The sequence below is a fragment of the Triticum aestivum genome, chromosome 4B, assembly GCF_018294505.1.
Source record: "Triticum aestivum cultivar Chinese Spring chromosome 4B, IWGSC CS RefSeq v2.1, whole genome shotgun sequence".
NCBI classification, from domain to species: domain Eukaryota; kingdom Viridiplantae; phylum Streptophyta; class Magnoliopsida; order Poales; family Poaceae; genus Triticum; species Triticum aestivum.
Window position 1 is genome coordinate 195,419,476 of NC_057804.1, and position 21,431 is coordinate 195,440,906.

General features: G+C 43.5%; 1 protein-coding gene across 4 annotated transcripts; it reads right to left on the reverse strand.

The window, feature by feature from the left end:
• Positions 1-478: 478 nt before the first annotated feature.
• On the reverse strand, positions 479-4,765 carry LOC123091786 (uncharacterized). Of its 4 annotated transcripts, XM_044513398.1 has the most exons (6): positions 4,134-4,765; positions 3,620-3,916; positions 2,598-2,745; positions 1,761-1,865; positions 1,383-1,651; positions 479-705 (listed from the first exon to the last, which is right to left on the reverse strand). In XM_044513398.1, the coding sequence occupies exons 3-6, from the start codon at positions 2,743-2,745 to the stop codon at positions 622-624; spliced, it is 606 nt and encodes a 201-aa protein (XP_044369333.1). In that variant the 5' UTR covers positions 3,620-3,916; positions 4,134-4,765; the 3' UTR covers positions 479-621. The 4 variants fall into 4 exon arrangements, 3 of the variants coding, with proteins under 3 accessions (XP_044369333.1, XP_044369332.1, XP_044369331.1); XM_044513397.1 differs by having other exon boundaries at positions 2,598-3,907; XM_044513396.1 differs by having other exon boundaries at positions 2,598-3,916.
• Between the last annotated feature and the right edge of the window lie 16,666 nt (positions 4,766-21,431).

Sequence of the window (21,431 nt, forward strand, 5' to 3'; positions counted from 1 at the left end):
TTGTACTGAGCGTGTTTCCACGTACTAGACTTTACTTTATATCATTGAACTGAATGATAATCTTTTCAAAAAGAAAATTTTTTTATTCTTTTTTTTGAACTAAACATTTTTTTACAACGATGTTCTGGACTTCTCTTTTTTTACGACTTGTACTTTTCCCATTTGAATTGCATGGGGTTTCTTTTTGCTTGAACTTTTATAATTTGAATTTCTGTCATATCTTTTATTCCGAACAGACCACCTTTTTTAACTCGTACTAATCAATATTTTTAATTAAACCATTTTTCCTTTCATCTGACAGAATTTTTTTCCACACATAATACATGTACATGAATCATATTACCCATAGCACCGACGTCAACACACAAAATAATCACCCTATTCTTGTACAGAACTTTGTAGATGTTTCTTTATACACATATTGAGTACTGTGATGCTATGTTTTTCTTTGAACTGGTATCAAATTTCTCTATACACATACTGAACTTTGTACGTGTTTCTTTATGGATTGATGATATAATACATGTTGAACTGCTACACCATAGCTAAAAGATCTATCCATGTGAACTATTATTTTACATTGAACTTTCATCAATCAACATACATCATTTTCCTTTCTGTTCACACACTTACAGCAGACATTACATAACACATGCACAGCTCCACGATCATACACACTTTTCTCCTGTAGCTTCTCCTCGCTACCTTTAACAAGCAATCAATTAGAGAGAAAATCACAAATGATTTTAGATACAAAAATCACCTCCACATGCTACCTTTAACAAAGAATAAATTGGAGAGAAAAGCACATATGATTTTAGATACAGAAATCACCTCCACATCCACCAGCTGGACTGATGTTTGTTTTCTTCTACTTCCATGGTCATGCACAAGTTCATACAACTGTTGAGCAAAAGCTCTTTGCCATGAAGCTAAAAACAAGCAAAAAAAGCTACACATCACAGGTTTCTTTTTTTGAACTTTTTTCCTTCTCTGAATTTTTTTTCAGGCTATAAAGGCGAACTTTTACGTGTATCTACGAACATCATACAACATTAAACAGAACAAGATCCATGTGGCCGTGGACAAGATCGCTACAGCATTGCCGCCGGGAGGAGATGGCGCGGTGGTGTGGGAGCCAGGGGAGATGGGGCGCTGTGGCTGCCCGAGCCAGTGCTCTGAACTGAAATTCAGTTTTTTTCCAAGAAGTGTATGAATGCAGGCTGTTCTAAACCAGGAGCAGCCGAGCAGGTTCTCATATGTACTCTTTTGTTAGAGGATTAATGTCAATGATGCATCGCTATTGATACTTCTTTACGCACGGAAGCCAATTAAAAATTCTACAATATTTTTAGTGCAAAACAACAGAGGAGGGAGATGACCTGGAGCAGAGCTTGTAGGCGACGATCTAGTTCATCCATGAAGACTCTGCCCATGGTGAGAGGTGAATCTGCAGGGTGTGCCGGCAAGCCATCAGCGGGAGATGGTAGGGCCTCACCGCGCATCTCACTTGAGGAGGTGCTCGACCGCCCGGCCTGTGTGTGCGGCGAGAGGGGGGGAAAGACTTCGATACTAGATGTCAGAAGATGATGGATGACTGACGCAAGTGTACTGAACTCTTTAACTTGGTCCACGACAATCTTTGAACCTCCTACAAGAAAAAATTATATATCATACATCATATTTTATTTTTATATCTTGTTCAATCAGGCACCCGAAAATTTAAACACAACAAAATATCAGCTTTTTGGTTCGCAAACCTCCTGCATATATATTTTGAACTGATGATCTTTCAGTCATTGCACTGTTGTTGATATATAATCGAACCAAGATATCACCGCTACCAAGTCTGCACCACCAAGTACCTGCATGAGTTTAGTTTTTTTAGACCATAGTTCAAGGAAGTAAGGTTGCAAGTTCAAACAGTCAATGGACCAAAAATTGTTTAAACACCAATGTTGGATACACGTCAGTTTAGAATCAGCCAAAACACAAGTTCAGTATCAACACAACACAAGTTCAGCTATAGTTAACTTGAAATGAACGGAAAGAACACAAGACCACACCATGTAATTTGGACATTTGGTATAGTCTGAACTCTGACCAGAACTTACTAGAAGAGGGATTATTTTTTCAGCTAGTGGTTCGCAAGCAATTTCAGAAGACCATACATTTTTTAGCTACTGAAACATGCGACGAAGAACTGAACTCAATAAACAAGATTTTTGGAGATGGAAGAAGGCGTCACACGTTGGGTGAACCTGCTACCCCTACTCCTACGGACTGACGGCTCCGCTGAAGTCGAGCTGATGGAGGCGGGGTTCACGAGCAGTGGCTGGGCGCGCCGGAATTTGGCCGCTGCAGGTGATCCACGCTGGGGCTCGTGGTCGAGAAGACCACACCAAACTTTTTCAATGAACTTCTAGGTTTTTGTGTTTGAACTTATAAACTTTCCAAATAAGTACTTATCTCACTTGTCTTTTTCCTCACAATGGGATCAGAAGTGCACAACATAGAAGCATTAACACAATTATCGAATGTGGAAAAAAACAAAAATTTAAAGCTAAACAAATAAATGTGCATACAGAAAAACCTACAACTGACGTGCATGGTCTCCTCAATGGGCCATGATGCAGGCATCGCCGCCGGCAATACTTGGCGCACCGGAGAACCTGTACTGTTGGATTTGTCGAGAGAGGACTGAGGGAACTTGTCCCTGCAGTTTAATGTGACAATGTAGTTCATCTGCTTAAGAGGAAACCAATAACCACTGATAAAACACTGAACAAACATGGTAAGTATATTTCGAACTTATGTATTTTTTTCTAGTTACCGAGCACAGTATGAGTGCAGAATTGTCACAAGCATAAGAACTGATACAAAGAGAGCACATATCATATTTCAGGATTTTCTCAATTTAGACAGTCATCAAGTTATATATACATGGTTTCGTCATCTTGTAAGCATGTCCTGCCTTATTGTTATGACAAAATGGCCCAAGAATTGTTTGAGCTACACCTACTAACTCCAAATGGTATTGCTAGCTAGCTAGCACATTCATATTCATATAATGTAGAAGCAACCGTAAAGAAACAAGAACAACACATTTTGACACTAACCAGTAGGCTATAAAAATAGTCTGTGAGCAGGGAATTTTATATAATATTTCTTTATGTACTGATGGTGAAATACATAGTGGACTTTGTCGAACTTTTTTACAAATTTTTCTTATACTTATTTATTGTTCATCTCCAAATAACTACTCTGAACTCTGAACTTTTTTGGAGCTCTAAATTGGGTGGGGAAACAACAAACTTTGTTCTCATTCATTGATTTGCAAAAAAACTCCTTTCTTTCATTTTCCCACACAATAACACAAGCACCACAATGGTAAGACCAAAGCTACAGAACAATAAATTTTCTTCAGCTAGCTACTACATTGAGCATGCAACATGAACTTGTGATAAGCTAGCACAAAATCATGTAGACAAGAAACGGAATTGTTGAGATTTTTCATGTACAGGCATACAGGAAATCTTAAAAAGCACGGGGGTCTACGTATGACATCAGGCCAGGTGCTGGTCGGAAGTGGCATTTCAGTCAGCAGGGTGCAGGCAACCTCTTGGCCCTCATAGCCGACGGGTAGAGATGACAATATCAATCCCCGTGGTGCCCTGGAAGCTCGCCCAGTGGAGGAGCGTGAGCATACACATCCAAGTGGCCGTAGAGCTTAACTCCCCTTTACCAGGAGATGGAGAGCATGAAGCCTATGCCTCGTTTTCTTCTTGTTGTTTATAAGAAAAGATGCGACGAGGAGGACAAAGGCCATGGAACGCTGCCGACTCCACCACTGTCGCCTCCCTGTATCCTCCTTGCGCGGGCAACCATTGGGGAGCGAGCGCTGCTGCTGCTTGAACTACCAGGAGGAATCAAAGTGAGATTCGAACGCATCAATGCACACATGTAGTACTACACAACAATATGCATCTGTACTGTACATAACAACAAATTAGCCAAAAAACAATTTTATGAACACGACCTGACAAGAACATACATGAACTGACACATACACACGAACTGATTACAAATTTGCACACGATTTAAGTGTAATTTGTGGGAGATGAGGGGCTGACCTGCGGATCCCATCGGTGAATTGACGAACTATCGAACTGACGGACTTTTATTCTCCACACGAACTGATGTGTTCTTGCAGCAGAGGAGTGTAGTGGAGGGGTCACGGACGGCGCGAGGATGGGGGCACCAGCGGCGATGGAGTGCGAGCTCGGCGCGGTGGGAGGGACGACGGTGCGCGAGCTTGGCTCCGTGGGAGGAACGGCCGCGTTCTGGGGCGAGTGGGGGCGGCGCGAGAGAGGAGACGGGGTTTAGGGGCGGCGCGTCACCGGAGATGGGAGGCAGGGCCGTGGCGCGTCGCCGAAGGTGGGAGGCAGGGCCATGGCGCCTCGTCGGAGGTGGGAGCTGGGGGGGCGTGGCCCGGCGCCGGAGGTGGCAGAAGGGGGCGTGGTGGGTCGCTGGAGGTGGAGGCCAGGGGGCGCGGCGAGTCGCGGGAGGTGGGAGGCGGGGGGCGCGGCGGGTCGCAGGAGGCGGGAGGCGGGGGGCGCGGGGGGTCGCAGGAGGTGGGAGGCGAGGGGCGCGGCGGGTCGCTGGAGGTGGCAAGCGGAAGGCATGGCGGGTCGGGGCCGGCGACCTGTACTGCGTATCAAGGGAGAGAGGTGGGGGTTGTGTGTGGGTAGTGGTTTGCTTATTTTCTCTTTCTCTCAATTCAGAAAATCACCATCGCTCAGAATAGTCCAGCCATATATATATATATGTGTGTATGTGTGTGTATAGATTTTTGTAAGTGTGTTTTTGTAAGGGTCCATTGATATGAGGCAAGTTGCACGGGTGGCCTAATCTTTACGAATTGAAGGTGGATTCAAGGATAAACACAAAGAACACGGTAAAATCACAAGGGGGACACAAGAGAGAAGCAATCAAAGACAAGATCCACTATCAAATCCCTCATAACGCAAAATAAAGAGAAGACGATCACTTAGATCCAACAATGAACAAGGAAAATAAAGCAACAAAGTGATAGTTAGTCCCCAAATCCAACAAGTAGGGGTCTTGAGAGATAGTCTTCCCCAGATCTCTTAAAGAGATGTGGGTCTTGTATTCCTTGAGGAATCTTCTCCAAGTTGGAGGTGTGACCATGAAAGGTTCTTCTCCAAGTTGGAGGGCTTGATCCCACCTCTCAAGATTTAGATTCTACTTTTCTTACCCTAGATCTGAGGCGGGGTGGATATATATAGCCATAGGAATGAAATGGTAAGTGAGGAGCAAAAAAGTAAAGGTGCATGGGAAATGTCCAACCACTTGCCAGCATGCAATGCTGGGGGGTCATGGGGCATCACACACACAAAAGGGGCCTGGGGTATCCAAATAGTAAACACTGGGGCCCTGGGGCCTGGGGTGTCCGGAGAGATTCTATCAATGTGGTATTCACTCTAACCAGGGCCATCCATGTGCCTATGCAAGTGGAGCAACTATACAAGGCCCCCAATTTGGGGCCAGCGTTATATTTCTTATTAGGCTATTTCCTTTGCTTGCATAGTTTTGGGCCCCGAGCCTCTCCCAAACTCACGATCGACCCTTTGTCATGATCAATTATGTTATCACTTTGTTTCCAATCTTCATGAGTCCCATGACTCGAACAAATCTGCTTGGTGTTGACACGGTCGTAAGGAGCAGGAGGGTAGGATCAGGCGGCAAAATCCGATGCACGTATTCGAGCAGAAACCTGCATTAGCAAGGGCTAGCACCGGCAAGAAAATCAGAAGGTGGTTGGTAGTTGAGCACTCGGGGTTAGGCCATACCGATTTGGAGATTTAGTTATGCAACGCCGACCAGTCCATGTCCATCAGGCATTCAGGTGCGCCCAAGCCATATCAGATTTAATTTAGGCAAATTTTCTATTTCATAATTCAATGGCTAAGGATGATATTATACATGTGCATCATTTCTTAAGTTAATTAATAAATTTCTATATGTTTATTGCTCCATGGATGAATTCTTTAGAGAAGATAGTGAGCGTATTGTTTATATTTATTAATATTGTATGATATACCACATACATAAAGTTAATATAACTTAAACGAGAGTATGTTTGGATATATTATTTTTTTCTTCACAAGAATTTCTCGGATTGGGTACCATTTTCATTTCGCACTGGGTCCTCAAATTCTTGGAGACAGCCTTGGCCCAAACACCAATTGGTGCTTCTGGAACCTCGCATTCGCCTTCATGGTTCCTTCTATGCATCCCACTTGGGCGTCATAGTCGTTCTCTTGTGCTTGACCTTCTCCATGCCATGTGTGACGTTTGGATCAAACCTAAAGGTGCACAAGATAAGAGTGCCAAGTAGTATATCATCCTTGAGAGAGCCAAGTAGGCACATCTAAAGGAGAGGATTCACCTTTATATGTATGAAATGGAAGATTCACGTGTCTCTTGGTGATGGGTCACTTTGACATGATGATGTCTATGGGATGATCTACATCCCCGTGCTACTCAATGTATGGCATTTAGCCCCTTTCAAAACAAAAAAAATGGATAATGGATAGGTATCAAATATGTCTAGTTCAATAGTTGAGCGACCAGGTACATTTGCCACGTTAATCAAACTATCACCATTTCCCGTTTCTTTTTCGCACAAGTTACTCTTTCTTTCTCCCCAATAAAAGACCCCAAGAGATTAGGCTTCTCATCCTCCCATCAACGTCGTCGTTGTTTCACCCCGTCTTCGATGACCTTTGCCCCGTGGAGGCGCGGAGGACCTCACACCCCCTTCCCCCACCGACGGTGGCAATAATGTCTCCCACGTCCGATCACCTTCCTGATGGTGTGTCTAGTGTTTCCATAGGACGTGTAGAGGTATGTCTCCATCAAATATCAAATATCACGGGATTCAATTGGTGTTGGTCTTTGGATTTGTTTGAATCTAGTCCTCGTTTGTCTTTGTTTGGAAGTTTACACGTGTGATCCTTCTAACCTGTGACTCTTCATCGGTGATGGTTGCTGCTCTAGTGCGCTGGTCATGTGGGGCTTTAGCGCGATGACTTCATAATTGTCTACTACAACAAGGTTTGTCTGACTCCCATGAGGGAGGGGCTATCACATCGGCGTGCCTTCGGCTCTCTTCGGTGCTCGTAGTTGTTGCTTGATGGTTCATTGATCTAGTTGTAAATTTTCTTACCTCTGGTGTTCTATGTACTATCATGATTGATTATGAATAGACCAGAAGTTTCTCTCAAAAAAGCATCTGCTAAGGTTGAGAGACTAAACTTGTACTCGGGCGATAGTTCAGCCATAAAAAATATACTTTCTTCTATGCAAAATGACTATTGTCCTTTGAGAAATTAAAAATCAGTAGAACTCATCCACCTATGACCTTTGATGGGATTTAACATTCTCAGCCATCTGGTCATGTGGTTGGACATCTCAGATCGTCTGGTCATCCCACTAAGCTTTGATGTGGCCCTTTTACCGTACCAAGAAGGACATTCAGGCTAGCTCATCCGTTAACGGGCCGCTGCTCCGAAAACAACCTCCATGGATTCTCGTGAATCATACTGGTTTAAGAATTGTGTTGACATCAGATTCTCGCATGGTCAAAAACTTAATTAAGAGGCCTCAAATGGAAAAGTTCTCAACATGAGAAAGTTTTGTATTGTCAAAATGAGAAACTTTGATCTTTGGGTCATCACCATCCACTACAGAGCCAAAACTATGCTCGAACTACTAAGATTTTGTATTCAGAGTATTGTTTGGCCAATTACGCCTCCAAGACGGCCTCATATGAAAAAGTGGCACTACTAGGAAAATGCTTATAGATAGAAGTGTACCAGTAGCGCCTGTTTATGACCCAACGCTACTAGTATTTATGAGTAGCGCTTGGCAGAAAACATGCTACTACTAATAAATAACAGCAGCGTTTGTTAGCTTGGGTCGCGCTACTGTTAGATGGGCCACAGGGCAAAAACAGTAGCCCACTTACCTATAGCGTTTGTTTTGAACGGGTGCTACAGCTGGTGGGCTTAGCAGTAGCGCCGGCCTCTAACCAGCGCTACTACTAGAGGAAAAGAAAATCGGCCCGAGCGCCCCCACACCCCCTCACTCTCACAGTCGATCCCCTCCGCCCGATGATGCCGCCGCGGTTAGGGTTCGTCCCCGGCTGCCTCACCCCCGTCGATGGTGCCGTGCGCCGCCACCACGCGCGGTCGCCTCTCGCCTCCTCCGACGCTCCAGCCCGGTAAGTCCCCCTCGATCTCCTCCTCCATGCGTGCGCCACACTAGCTAGGCTCCAATCGATCTACCGCGGCAGCTCGCCATGTTTTGGGATTTAGGGATTGCATGGTGGCTCCGCACTTCGATGCAACATGTTCCAGGCTTGTTTCCTCGCATGATTGGGGAGAGAGTAGAGAGAGGGGTTAGGTGAGAGAAGTCGAGGCTTTTTGTTGCTCACCGAAACTTAGGAGAGAGTAGAGAGAAGTAGCTAGAGAAGTAGAGGCTTTTAGCACATATAATTGAAACTTGGGTTTCAATTCTTGGCTGCTGCCCCTGGAGCAGTGGTGGCGGCGGCGGTGTCTAGTGTTCTAGGGTTTAGAGAGGGGTTCTTTCCTGACACTAGGGTTATGTCGTGAATGCTCCTCCTTTCATCTGAATGATGTTGATTGTGCCAGTTCTTCCTAAAGGTCTAAATGTCTGCATCCTCGTGAGCTACCCTATGTGTGAATTTGATCCACTAGCTTCTTTGTTGATGCATATAAAGATATGACCAAGAAGCCCTCACTATTATGTGGTTTCATGGAAAAATCAATGCTTGATTCGATACTCTTTCAGGTTGAAGAGAGTATCTGTATGTGGTGATGCTCAAATTGCCAAGTTGTTATGGTGCGCATTTAAATATATGCTAACACATGTTTCGAAAAAATGCTTATATTTTGTCTGTGTGTGCGATTGTTCTTCCCTTGTATTACCTCTTAGTCTGGTGCTTATATTTTGTAGTAGAAAATGTTGGCTGCATTTTCAGCCACTTGTGAAATCTATTTCTGCAACTGAATCTTTGTACATAAACTTTGCTTCCTTGTTCTCCATAGGGGGCTTTGTCAATTTTGCAATACCTCTTTAGCAAAGGAGCAGGGTGTAAATTGACAAAAACCCCTATGGACCCAAATCGCTATCCATCTAATGCTGTTAGTGAGTCCATTTTTGGTAAATTTCAGAAAAAAAACATAGATAGATAGAGAGTTGTATCTGATCGAAAGGGGGGGGGGTGTTTGCCTTTTATAGTTTTAATCATTGTGCATCTGATGCCAAAGGTGGAATGGATGTTTACTTATTGTGTTTTGTGAATCTTGTGCCGTGCTGTTTTGGAAGATTCTAAGCTGGTTCAATTATTGTTATTTTGCTTGCCATGTGAACCTCATGTGTATTCTCTATGATGTGAACCTGATGTGTATATTATTCAAAACCTGATGTGTATTGAAAACTTTATGTTTACTTTTTGGATTGTTAATCCTTTAATCATATTGCTTTAGGGAAATGGCGCCACCACCACCACCACAATGTCGACGGTGCAAGTCAAGGTGCACCAGCAGCCTTGCAACTAGCACGCTGTTCGGCATCTACTTCGAGTCTAGTTTTCTTCATGCGGTGGTAATAAATTATATGAAACTAGTAACTACTATTTTGTTTTTAGTGTTATTGGCATTAATGCATCATGTATATATCATTTTGTCTTTTGTACACAGATCGTCCCATGCAATGTGAGGTCAGAATTCAACAAGCTGGCCGGAGACTCTGTGACCTTTGAGGCTCCTGGGGGCCCTACACTATGGAGGTCGAGAAAGGACGAAATATGACGCAGGTGGGAGGAGATGGATGGGTCCATTTCATCGCCCACATGCGTACCACCCATGGTGAGTTGATCAGCTTCTCCTTCAGAGCAGAAAAACCCAAACTGGTCGTGATTTATGTCAACAAAGCAGAAGATTATGAGGATGATGAGGATGATGACGACCCACTTGGTGAAGCCATCATAGCTCAAAGAATGAAGTTGAGCGAGGAGGAGGTGTGCAACCTATGGGACATCATTCCGCCACGTGCTGACTTCGTCGGGGTGCCATTCGTGACCCGCCCGACAAGTACCATGGTTGATCGGCATATCATGGTATGTTGCATTTACTGTAATTTTTAGAGTAATTTGATGATATGCTTTATTGTTATACTTAGTGTAGAGTTCGATGATATATATGCTTAGTGAATCCGATGATATATTCCGTTTTTAGAGTAATTTGATGATATGCTTTATTGTTATACTTAGTGTAGAGTCCGATGATATATATGCTTAGTGAATCTTATATGCTTAGTGAATCCGATGATATATTTTGTTTTTAGAGTAATTTGATGATATGCTTTAATATACTTAGTGTAGAGTCCGATGATATATATGCTTAGTGAATGTTATATGCTTAGTGAATCCGATGATATATATGCTTTATTGTTATACTTAGTGTAGAGTCCGATGATATATATGCTTAGTGAATCCGATGATCTGTATGCTTAGTGAATCCAATGATATATATGCTTCATGTAGAATCCAAAGAACCGTTAATAGTGTAGAATCCATATATACTTATTAGTAGAATTCATGCTTAGCAGAAATGTAGTACTATCTTTTGATAGTGTAGAATGTGTGAGGCTACTTATTAATGGATATGTTTTTCTTATTCAGAGATTGCCAAAGAGCATATCTGAGAGTTGTGGTATCAAGCCTGATGAAGAAGGCTCTGCTGGAATACGCCTTACCGCGAGGGGCTCCGTCACCACTTGTGCCTACGGCATGGACACGGACGGTCGCACACACTTCAACTCGGTTGGGTGGAAGAGCTTCCTCGTCGGCAAGAATCTTCATGTTGGACAGGCAATCCTAATTACTATCAGGAACACCCACCGCCAAGGCTTGAGGATGATGGTCGTCATCGATATCATCTAGAACTACATATGCTTGCGTGTGGCTGCTGAACCATATATATGCTAGTATGACTGCCTAGTAGACTTATCAACTATGATTTATCCATGCATTGTTGACTACTATATATGGGTTTGTGAGATTGTGTGGTTATATTAAATGTGGTATTGTCGTTAATGTTTGTGAGATGGTTTTGTGAACTTAGTCGTTAATGTTTGTGAGATGGTTCTATGAACTTAGTTTATTTGCACTGGACTTGTCTTGATTTCCATGAATATTGCATCTGACATTTTATTATTATTTCTATTTGCCTAGTTGTAGCGTGGGGAGAAAATAGGGCGCTACTACTACGTGATGATAGTAGTAGCATTGGCAGACAAACAGACGCTACTACTAAGTATCTTAGCTGCAACGCTGGTTTAGAAGCAAGCTACTGTTAATTAGTTGTAGCGCCCTAGCAGTAATGCGTGTGCCCATGCTACTGGTATGTAAAAAACCAGCGCCACTAGTAAGGTTTTCTCTAGTAGTGTGGTCTTCATCTAAAAAAATATGAGAAAGTGTTGTACACAGGTTTCCTTTGTCTCGTCGAAATGGTCAATTTTGAAATAAAATTCGTCTTAACCCGAGGTCGTATGCAAAAATTAGAGCACGCGCAACGCACCCCTATCATCAGTAAAATATGACGCCCGGGACCAGACACACATATGACTATGTTTGATGGGTAGCATGAGTAATTGCTTGTTTTGCGCGAGCTATTCGACCTTCAATATGGCCTCAGATCGAAAAACATCCAACACAAAAGTTGTTTGTCTTGTCAAAACGATTAAAATTGCCTTTTGCGTGATTTTAAAACCATCCGAATTGGACTAAAGCTAGGTTTTGGACGTGAATCCAAGCCTTTTCCTTGCACGGGAGGTCCAGCCACCTCTTGTATACCTAAGGGGGTGACGGCCGATTGACCAACCACTACTACAGGATGCTGCTAATGCAACACTACAATCAGAGACCCTTCGACAAAACTGTGTGCGATGCAATAATCGCAAACGGTGATGTAAAAAAATCGTCAAAAAGGTGCAAAACGTTTGCGATGAGGATGCATCAAACATGGTTCAAATTTTAGTTGCATGTGTGATGCAGGGCATACGGTTCAGTTCAATGAACTGTTTGTGATGAGGCAGAAGAACAAAAACGGGCAGCTAGATGAAGGTGTGTGCGATATATGACATAATATTCACTCAGATGAACTATTTGTGATTAGGCAGAACAAAAGAAACGGTCAATCAGACCATGGTGTGTGCGATAGAGGGCAAATAGTTCACTCGGATGAACTGTTTGCGTTGAGCCAAGATAACAGAAACAGTTCAATATAACAAGATGTGTGTGATATGCAACAAATAGGGTTGCAATCAGAAATGTGCGCGAGGACCGATAATAACACAGACGATTGCTGCTAATAAGACTTATGTGTTGTGCGATGTGATATGCTCTGTCTACACAACATCTATTGGCCATTCGGCGACAGGCGGTCATCCGGGTATGCCATAAGGATGCGAAGAGGCATCCTATATCAGCAAGGACTAGCTGTTCCACCAATAGCTTATCTAAGAGAACTCTCAAGTTAACTGTGCTTAGACTGGAGCAGCCATCAGATGGGTGACTGGATGGGAAGTTGTCTTGATGTTAAATTAACTGATGGAATGGGTCATAGAGGTCAAATTAAATGACCTCTATGATCCATCCCATCATTTCAATTAACCTCGAGGTCCTTGTTTTTTATTTTTTAACACATGTTAAAGAAGGTCTACCGTATTACTTTTTGACAATGTGCGATACGTGGCATACAATTGATCCATCCGAGCTGTTTGTGATGGAATAAGCCATGTGTGTTGTGGGCAAATGCTTGCTGATATACAACCGTTTGCGATTGATGAATTCATCACCGACGGATTCCCTAGTGTGGTTCGTCATGTGATATGCTCTGTCTGCACAACATCTATGCTCTATGTACAGAAGAACACACATATATATTTATATCAAGACATGATTGCAAAACCAAATTAAACATCCAATTACGTTATATAACAAATACCATAAATACGACATACAGTTCACTCGGATGAACTATTTGTGATGAGGCGGAACATCAGAAACCAGCAGCCAGATGAAGGTGTGTGTGATATAAGGCATAAAGTTCACTCAGATGAACTGTTTGTGATTAGGCAACACAAAAAAAAACGGTCGGCCAGATCAAGGTGTGTGCAATATACGGTATACAGTTCATTGCGATAAACTGTTTGTGTTGAGCCAAGAGAACAAAAACCTTTCACATAAACAAGATGTGTGTAATACGCGACAAACATCCAATTACATAGGTGGTTAGTACACACATGACATTTCCACACACCAAAGTAAACTATTACATGCATAATTAACTAGGATAAACGATCATCTAATCATCATCTACTTCTTATGCTAGCTCGATGTTCCTTCTATGCTAAGTTTCCATTAATTGATGGCGTTTTATGAACACGCCACTGTTTCCCGCCATTTCCTCACTTGTTTCCCACCACCCAGCGATATTGCGCATAAACCTAGGCGGCACGCGACGTACAGAGGCAACAAGCGCAGCCTGTAGCACATCCACCTTTTCCAAGCATGCCAACTCACCAAAGCGCCGTCTCTGCCATCAACCTCGTTGATGAGGAAACGAGAAGGCGCCATGACCTGTCGAGGTCGAGGCGCTCCCCAGCAGCGAGATGGACGACACCGTGATGCACATCATCGCCGGGGTTGAGCAGACCCTTGGCGCATGGCGCTTCAGCGTCGTGGATCAAGATAGGCATGTCAGCGCCGAGAGGCTGCAACTCGCCGCACAACATGATCGATGGCGCACCGCAGAGCAAGCTAGGCATGCCCGCGCCGATAGGCTACGGCTCGCCGCACGGCGAGACCGTTGAAGCGTAGAGCGAGAGGCGCGTCGTGCCGCACAACAAGAGCGGATCCATCGGTGCTTGCCTGCTGTCGACAGGGCATTGCAGCTGGGTACACGTCCCGTCAGTACCCCCATTCCTCGCCAGGAGTGGGCAGAGGCCCTCTGTGCCATACTTGCACTAGACGTTGCCCGCGCCGTACTTGCACCGGACGCCCGCCACGCCGTTCGCATGGGTCGTGCCGTTCGCCTTATCTGCGGCCCGCTCGATGCCACTAGTCGGTAGGCTCGACCGCCTCCTTAGCCCAAGTGTCCACCTGAGCACAGTAGAGGAACATGGCCGTAGCATCCTCGAGCTGGTGATCTCCGATGAAATAGCCAACTTGAAGCTCGAGATTGCACTCCAGATGTACCAGGAGCATGTCGACTGCTTGGATGAACGCATGCACGAGTTCAGGTAGAGCCAAGAGCTACCGTAGGCAAGGGCTGCTGGTCATGGTCTCATGGATGCGTTTTATTTTGTTGAGCCATTTCGACGTGGATCGCTATGTATTCACAACAATCATAATATTGCTCTGTTTCAATGTGTGTACTATGTTTTCCGTTCTTATATGTTCTGTTTCAATGTGTGTATATACGCTTTCCATTCTGTATATGTGGATGCTAATAGCTAGATACAAATTTAGTATACAAAAACAGATAGAAAATGGAATTCATAATATATTTATTAATTGTACATTAGTTCATCACAGAATATATATATATATATATATATATATATATAATATCATCACATATACGTGATGATACTTAACTACTAGGTACAATGCATAAATTTGAAAACAAACAGTACTAAAACTAATAATCCTTCCTGGGGGCAGTATTCCGGCTGCCCCTCGCCAGCAGATCCCTGGTGCATGGCATCTTCCCAGCGCGGAGGTAGTACTCCGCATCCTCCGCCTCGCAGCGCTTGATGTGTCGATCTACCTCTTACTGGCGAACGAGCGCGAACAATCTTGCCATTTCATTGGGCGCCCACCGGAGCTCCTCGTCGGTGGCACACTGGAGCTTATCGGCCCACCTCCATGCAGCGATGAGGCGCCTAGCACCTTTGACCTTCCTCGCGAAGTACCTGTCTTCGTACACCTCCTCCACACGATGATGCGCCCGCCCCCAAAGCTCCACCGCCTCCTTTTTCCAGGCGGCATCACAGGCTTCATAGGCCGCCTGGTACCTGGCTTCCTCCTCCGCCATCTCCTTCTTGAACACCACTTGCCTGGCTTTCTCAGCTGGTGGCAGCGACTTCCACAGAAAAAGATTGTACTGGCCCCAAACCAATCCAAAGTTGGGGGTCTAGCGCAACCTCGTCTGGCGCGTAGGGGTCCTCCTCGTTGCTGCTCTTCGACTGAGCATCCTCAAGGGCGGCGACTCCTCGTTGGCGCGTGGACAAATCGGCGGCGCCATGGCAGAGATTTGCGAGAGAGAGAGAGAGAGAGAGCAAGGGGCGGATGTAGATGAGAATGATGGCGGGACGACATGAGCAAGGTAGTATTTATTGGCGGCCGGAATTTAGATCGACGAAAACAGTACACACGCCGGTCGCCAGAATTTACGAGTACTATAGTTTGAATTACACACGATTCCCGCAGCAAAACCGTCTATGAACTTAATAGCTGACGGTTTCCAATACAGAACCATGTTTGATTAATAACCCCCGCCACTCACCTTCCAAACCTCGAGGTGCGAAATAGAGTGCCAATCATGTGGGGGCCGGTTGTCTTGCCAGATCTTTACATTTTCTTTTTTGAACACCAGATATTTACATCGTGTGATCATTTTTTAACTCGCACACAAGTACACAAAACTATGATTTTACAAACTGTTATGGTTAGCCGTTGCATGTAGATGTAGTTCAAATTTGAATTACGGTCATTAAATGGCTAGAAAATCACTTAAATGTCTTTAATAGGTCAAATGACCCCTAGAATTTTCCAAATTTTTACATGATAGTTGTATTAGTACACAGTAAATGTAGAAAAAAATTGAAGGCCATAAGAGGAAGCTATCTCATGTTCGTCATCAAACATACATTGTTCCCTCTCGGAATCACGAGTCTTCTGGTGAGTTTCTCCGGCTTGTGAGGGGTGTGTGTCCAAACTTTCGTTAAACAGGCCAATTTTTTACCACATCATCTTGGTGGCATGACATTACATCAAGCAAGGTTTCATGTTTTTCTGATCATTTTTAATTTTTTGGAATTAAAATGCCATGGCACTCCATGCATGTGTCCATGCCGTGACACCAATATGTTTGAAAATTCCTTCTAATTTACTGCACATGGAATTAACTCGCACAAAAGTGCACAAATATGATTTTTCAAACCATTATGGTTAGCCGTTGCATGTAGATGTAGTTCAAATTTGAATTACGGTCATTAAATGGTTAGAAAATAACTTAAATCTCTTTAAAAGTTCAAATGACCCCTAAAATTTTCCAAATTTTTATATGACAGTTGTATTAGTGCATGTTAAATGTAAAACAAATTAAAGGCTGTAATAGGAAGCTATATCCCGTTCGTCATCAAACATGCATTGTTCCCATTCGGAACCACGAGCCTTCTAGTGAGTTGCTCCAGTTTGTGAGGGGTGTGTTTCCAAACTTTCGTCAAACAGGCCAATTTTTTTACCACATCATCTTGGTAGCATGACATTACATCAAGCAAGATTTCATGTTTTTCTGATCATTTTTTAATTTTTTGGAATTAAAATGCCATGGCACTCAATGCATGTGTCCATGCCATGAGACCAATAAGTTCGAAAATTCCTTCTAATTTATTGCACATGGAATTAACTCGCACACAAGTACACAAATTTGATTTTTCAAACCATTATGGTTAGCTGTTGCATGTAGATGTAGTTCAAATTTTAATTACGGTCATTAAATGGCTAGAAAATCACTTAAATCTCTTTAAAAGGTCAAATTACCCCTGAAATTTTCCAAATTTTGACATGACAATTGTATTAGTGCATGTTAAACATAGAAAAAAATTGAAGGCCATAAGAGGAAGCTATCTCCCATTCGTCATCAAACATGCATTGTTCCCTCTCGGAACCATGAGCCTTCTAGTGAGTTGCTCCGGTTTGTGAGGGGTGTGTGTCCAAACTTTTGTCAAACAGGCCAATTTTTTTACCACATCATCTTGCTGGCATGCCATTACATCAAGCAAGGTTTCATGTTTTCTGATCATTTTTTTTTGAAATTAAAATGCCATAGCACTCCATGGATGTGTCCATGCCGTGAGACCATTATGTTTGAAAATTCCTTCCAACTTACTGCACATGGAATTAACTCGCACACAAGTACACAAATATGATTTTTCAAACGTTATGGTTAGCTGTTGCATGTACATGTAGTTCAAATTTGTATTGCGGTCATTAAATGGCTAGAAAGTCACTTAAATGTCTTTAAAATGTCAAATGACCCCTAAAATTTTCCAATTTTTCACATGACAGTTGTATTAGTGCACGTTAAATGTAGAAAAATATTTGAAGGCCGTAAGGGGAATCTATCTCCCGTTCGTCATCAAACATGCATTGTCCCCCCTCGAAACCACGAGCATTCTAGTGAGTTGCTTCGGTTTGTGAGGGGTGTGTGTCCAAACTTTCATCAAACATGCCAATTTTTTTACCAGATCATCTTGGTGGCATGACATTACATCAAGCAAGGTTTCATGTGTTTCTCATCTTTTTTTATTTTTTTGGAATTTAAATGCCATGGCACTCCATGCTTAATTGTGTCATAGTCATTAGACCAATATGTTTTAAAATTCCTTCCAATTTACTGCACATGAAATTAAATTGCACACAAGTACACAAAATATGACTTTTCAACCCGTTATGGTTAGCTGTTGCATGTACATGTTGTTCAAATTTGAATTGCGGTCATTAAATGGCTAGAAAATCACCTAAATGTCTTAAAAGGTCAAATGATCCCTGAAATTTTCCAAAAAAATTCATGACAGTTGTATTAGTACTACAAACTTTCTCCTACATTTAAAACACCATCTGTTGCCACTTTAATCCAAATTCGTCTTTCACAGCTAATAAAAAATATCAACAACATCACACACAGTTTTTTTTGTAGGAACCGTTTGCGATGAAAATTCCTAGGTCTATTTAAGTCTTCCTCCTTAAGCTTCGCCGACTTGTCTGCTCCAGTGCCCGCAACCCCTGAATCCACAAATCACGATCCCCATTCCCGCAACCCCTTCTTGCAAAGATGACGCCGTGGAAACGCTTCGTGAAGGCCCGTACGATGGCTACGTCCTCCCCGAGTGCCACCGCCTGCGCCGAGAGCGCGGCCGCCTACGCCGAGAGTGCCGCCGCATCCGCCAAGAGGGCATCTGCGGCAGCCGACAAGGCAGCTACAGCAGCCGAGACGGTTGCAGCAGCTGCTGCGACGGCGGCTGCAAACGCCGAGAGCGCTCGAGCTGCCGTTCCTGCCGCCGATGTCACCCTGGCCCGGGCCGAGGCCATCCACGCCAAGATCGAGGACGCACACGCCAAGATATTCCAGGCCACCTCGGAATCCAGCATGCAACCCATGTCTGAAAAGGTGGCGGTGCCATGGAGCACCTACTTCCTCATGAGATCGCCGAGCGGGAGCTAGAGATGTAGGAGGCGGCGAAGATCGAGGAGCGCCGGGAGGAGGAGTTGCACGTGGCCGAGGTCGAGGTAGAGAAGAGTCTGTTCGTTGAGGAATCGGCGGTGGTGTACCAACACGAGCTCTGGCACAACCACCACTACGAGTACTACAACCTTGAGGGTGGCCCCGAGGACGAGGACGCGGTCGACTTCAGTAGGGGGGACGCGGAGTCCACCAACGGCGGCATGTCGCCAGGAGAAGTCATCGACCTCTCATCTCACACCGCCAATGCATAGGCCGGCGCGGCGGCGGATTTGTTAAAATTATGTGTAGTTAGGCTTTGTTTTTAATGCTGGTCTTTTGTTAGAGTAATGTTTAGGTCAACTAGCTCTGTTTAATTACTAAAATTGCTCGATTCAGTAAGTGTGGTCTTGATATACGCTCTTTTGTGTGCCCAAATTAGCAAGCGATGTTAAATTATGCAATGACATACTTGGGGAAATTTCCACCAAAATTTGAATTATCAAACTCATCCCATGCGCGTAAAGCAGAAGAATCGTTTGTGATGCACAAAATCGTTCAAAGTGAATGGTGTCCGGCGGCACCATGCGCAAAGTTTCCCTTCACATTTCGAAATATTTGGCCTACCGCCAAAATATCTACCCCCTTCCCCACCCCCTTTTCTCCCCGACCACAAGTCACATTTCCCCTGTTTCCTCCTTCCTTTCTTCCTTCCTAAGCTATAGCCGCTTCCTCGCTCTCGCCATCTCGCATCCTACCACCGGGGTCGCCATGGTCCTCTTCAATGACCTCTCCAGCGGTTCCTCCGACGATGATGACTCCTTCACCACCCGGGTATGCCTCTCTTCTCTCTCTCGGGCTATGACTTGGAATGAAGGATTTTAACCCGGCGGTCGATTTGAGTCCTTTCTTCCTCTTGTAGCTCCCTAGGACCGTCAGTTGCAATGGATGGAGCAAGTTGTGAAGGACACGTCGATCTCATCGATGGCCCTGCTGCTGATCTCCTGTGACTCATTATGAACAATTTGCCATCCTTCATCGCCATGAAGCCCCTTTTGTCATTTCTGAAGAACACGTTCTATGACGCTGGCGTGGGATCCTTAGCTGGCAAGGCAGACCTCATCGACGGCGACCACGAGGAGGAGCCAATCTGTGACAAGTGAGGAAATCCATGATTTGTTTTCTCGAACCCCTTTTGTAGTGAGAACATGTCCAGTATTTATTGCTATATTAGGTTGTTTGCATTACGCCTTGTTTATTTCTACAGTTTATGGTTGTTCGGTTGTTTGTAGTTAGCATATGTCCAGTTTCAATTGCCATCTTTGGTTGTTCATAGTATGCCTTTTTTATTTCAGCTATTAACATTGTGATGTTCTATATATGCTCGTATGAACTGTGCAGTTCAATTTCATCAATACCAAATTTAACAATAGCTCTACGAATGACTATATTTGGTTGCTGTTAAGCATGTTGTACTCCCTCCAAATATTTTTAGTCCGCATATAAGATTTGTCTAAAGTCAGGCCTCTTAAAGTTTGACCAACTTTATAGAACAAAACACCAACATTCACAATATGAAATAAATATCAGTACATGTGTCATGACTTAAATTTTCATATTGTATAACTTTAGCATGCTAGATGTTGATATTTTTCATATAAATAAGGTCACACTTTATGAAGTTTGATTTCAAACAATTCTTATATGCAGAGTAAAAAGGACCAGAGGGAGTATTGAACACGCCTTTCCATATGCAAAAAGGGTCCTGCTGTCACAGGTTTTGACGGACTGTTTGACCCTTTTTTCGTATGTGGAAATGAGTTGTCCATTAATATCAGTCAAGTCAAGACACTCAGAAAGATTATTATGATAAAGAAATTAGCGACAAAAAACAAAAAGATCTTTGTCTGCACAATGAAGAAGACATCAGTTCACTACGAGATGGTACTAACTGTTATACCTTGTCTTTTTAATTCCCTTGCTCCATTTCAAATCTGGAGAAGATATTTATGCATATCCTTGTTTTCAGGCCTTTCCAAAGTAGTTCACTGATGATTACCTCGCAAACCACCTGTATGGTCAGGAGGCGAGGAAGGTTTTCATTCAACACCCATAGTTCAATATTGAAGTGTTCCTGAAGAGGCCGAAGAATGGATGGTCAATCATCCACAGGCACTGGCCTAAAGTTGCAAAGACCTTCAACATCAATGAAGGCTCAATATTCCCCTTCCGCTTGACCAGTTCTCCAGATGATATTCACATGTCTATGTTCCGTCTATGATGCTAATTTCGAAAGGTTGTGGATGTTGCATGTGAAACTTGGTGCCGGTGCAGTTGTGTAATAGGGTAGCTGAGTGCTGAAGCTATATGATGTTGTACTCTGATGTATTTCAATTATGAAATCCTGCTTCCTTAATATGGAAATGAAATATATTGTGTGCTTAATATGAAATGTCAATTAGATTAATAAATGGATTATTAATAATAGGCCAATTAGCCTGCTAATGGCCAATTAGCCTACTAATTGGGTTTTTCTATTGCAAACGGTTATTGAGAAAACACCGTGGGCGATGACCTCAGGCAACGCACACAGTTTCTAGGAATAAACCTTGTTGGATCAATGAACAATCACACACAACGTCCTCTTGAAAACTGTTTGCGTTAGGCCACCTTGCGCAAATGTTTACCACATAAAAACTGTGTGTGATGGACATCCTTTGCCACACAGTTTCTTCTATGCACTGTGTGTGATGCATTCAATAGCGCAAACAATAATTTTTTACTGTGTGTGATGCATTCAATAGTGCA

Excerpts from the sequence above, each read along its gene's own strand:
- LOC123091786 (XM_044513397.1), bottom strand. The coding sequence starts at position 2,793 with ATGTTTGTTCAGTGTTTTATCAGTGGTTATTGGTTTCCTCTTAAGCAG. Across the intron at positions 1,866-2,597 it reads GGAGACCATGCACGTCAGTT|GTACTTGGTGGTGCAGACTT; the intron begins GTAGGTTTTTCT and ends AAACTCATGCAG. Across the intron at positions 1,652-1,760 it reads TCAAAATATATATGCAGGAG|GAGGTTCAAAGATTGTCGTG; the intron begins GTTTGCGAACCA and ends TTTTTCTTGTAG.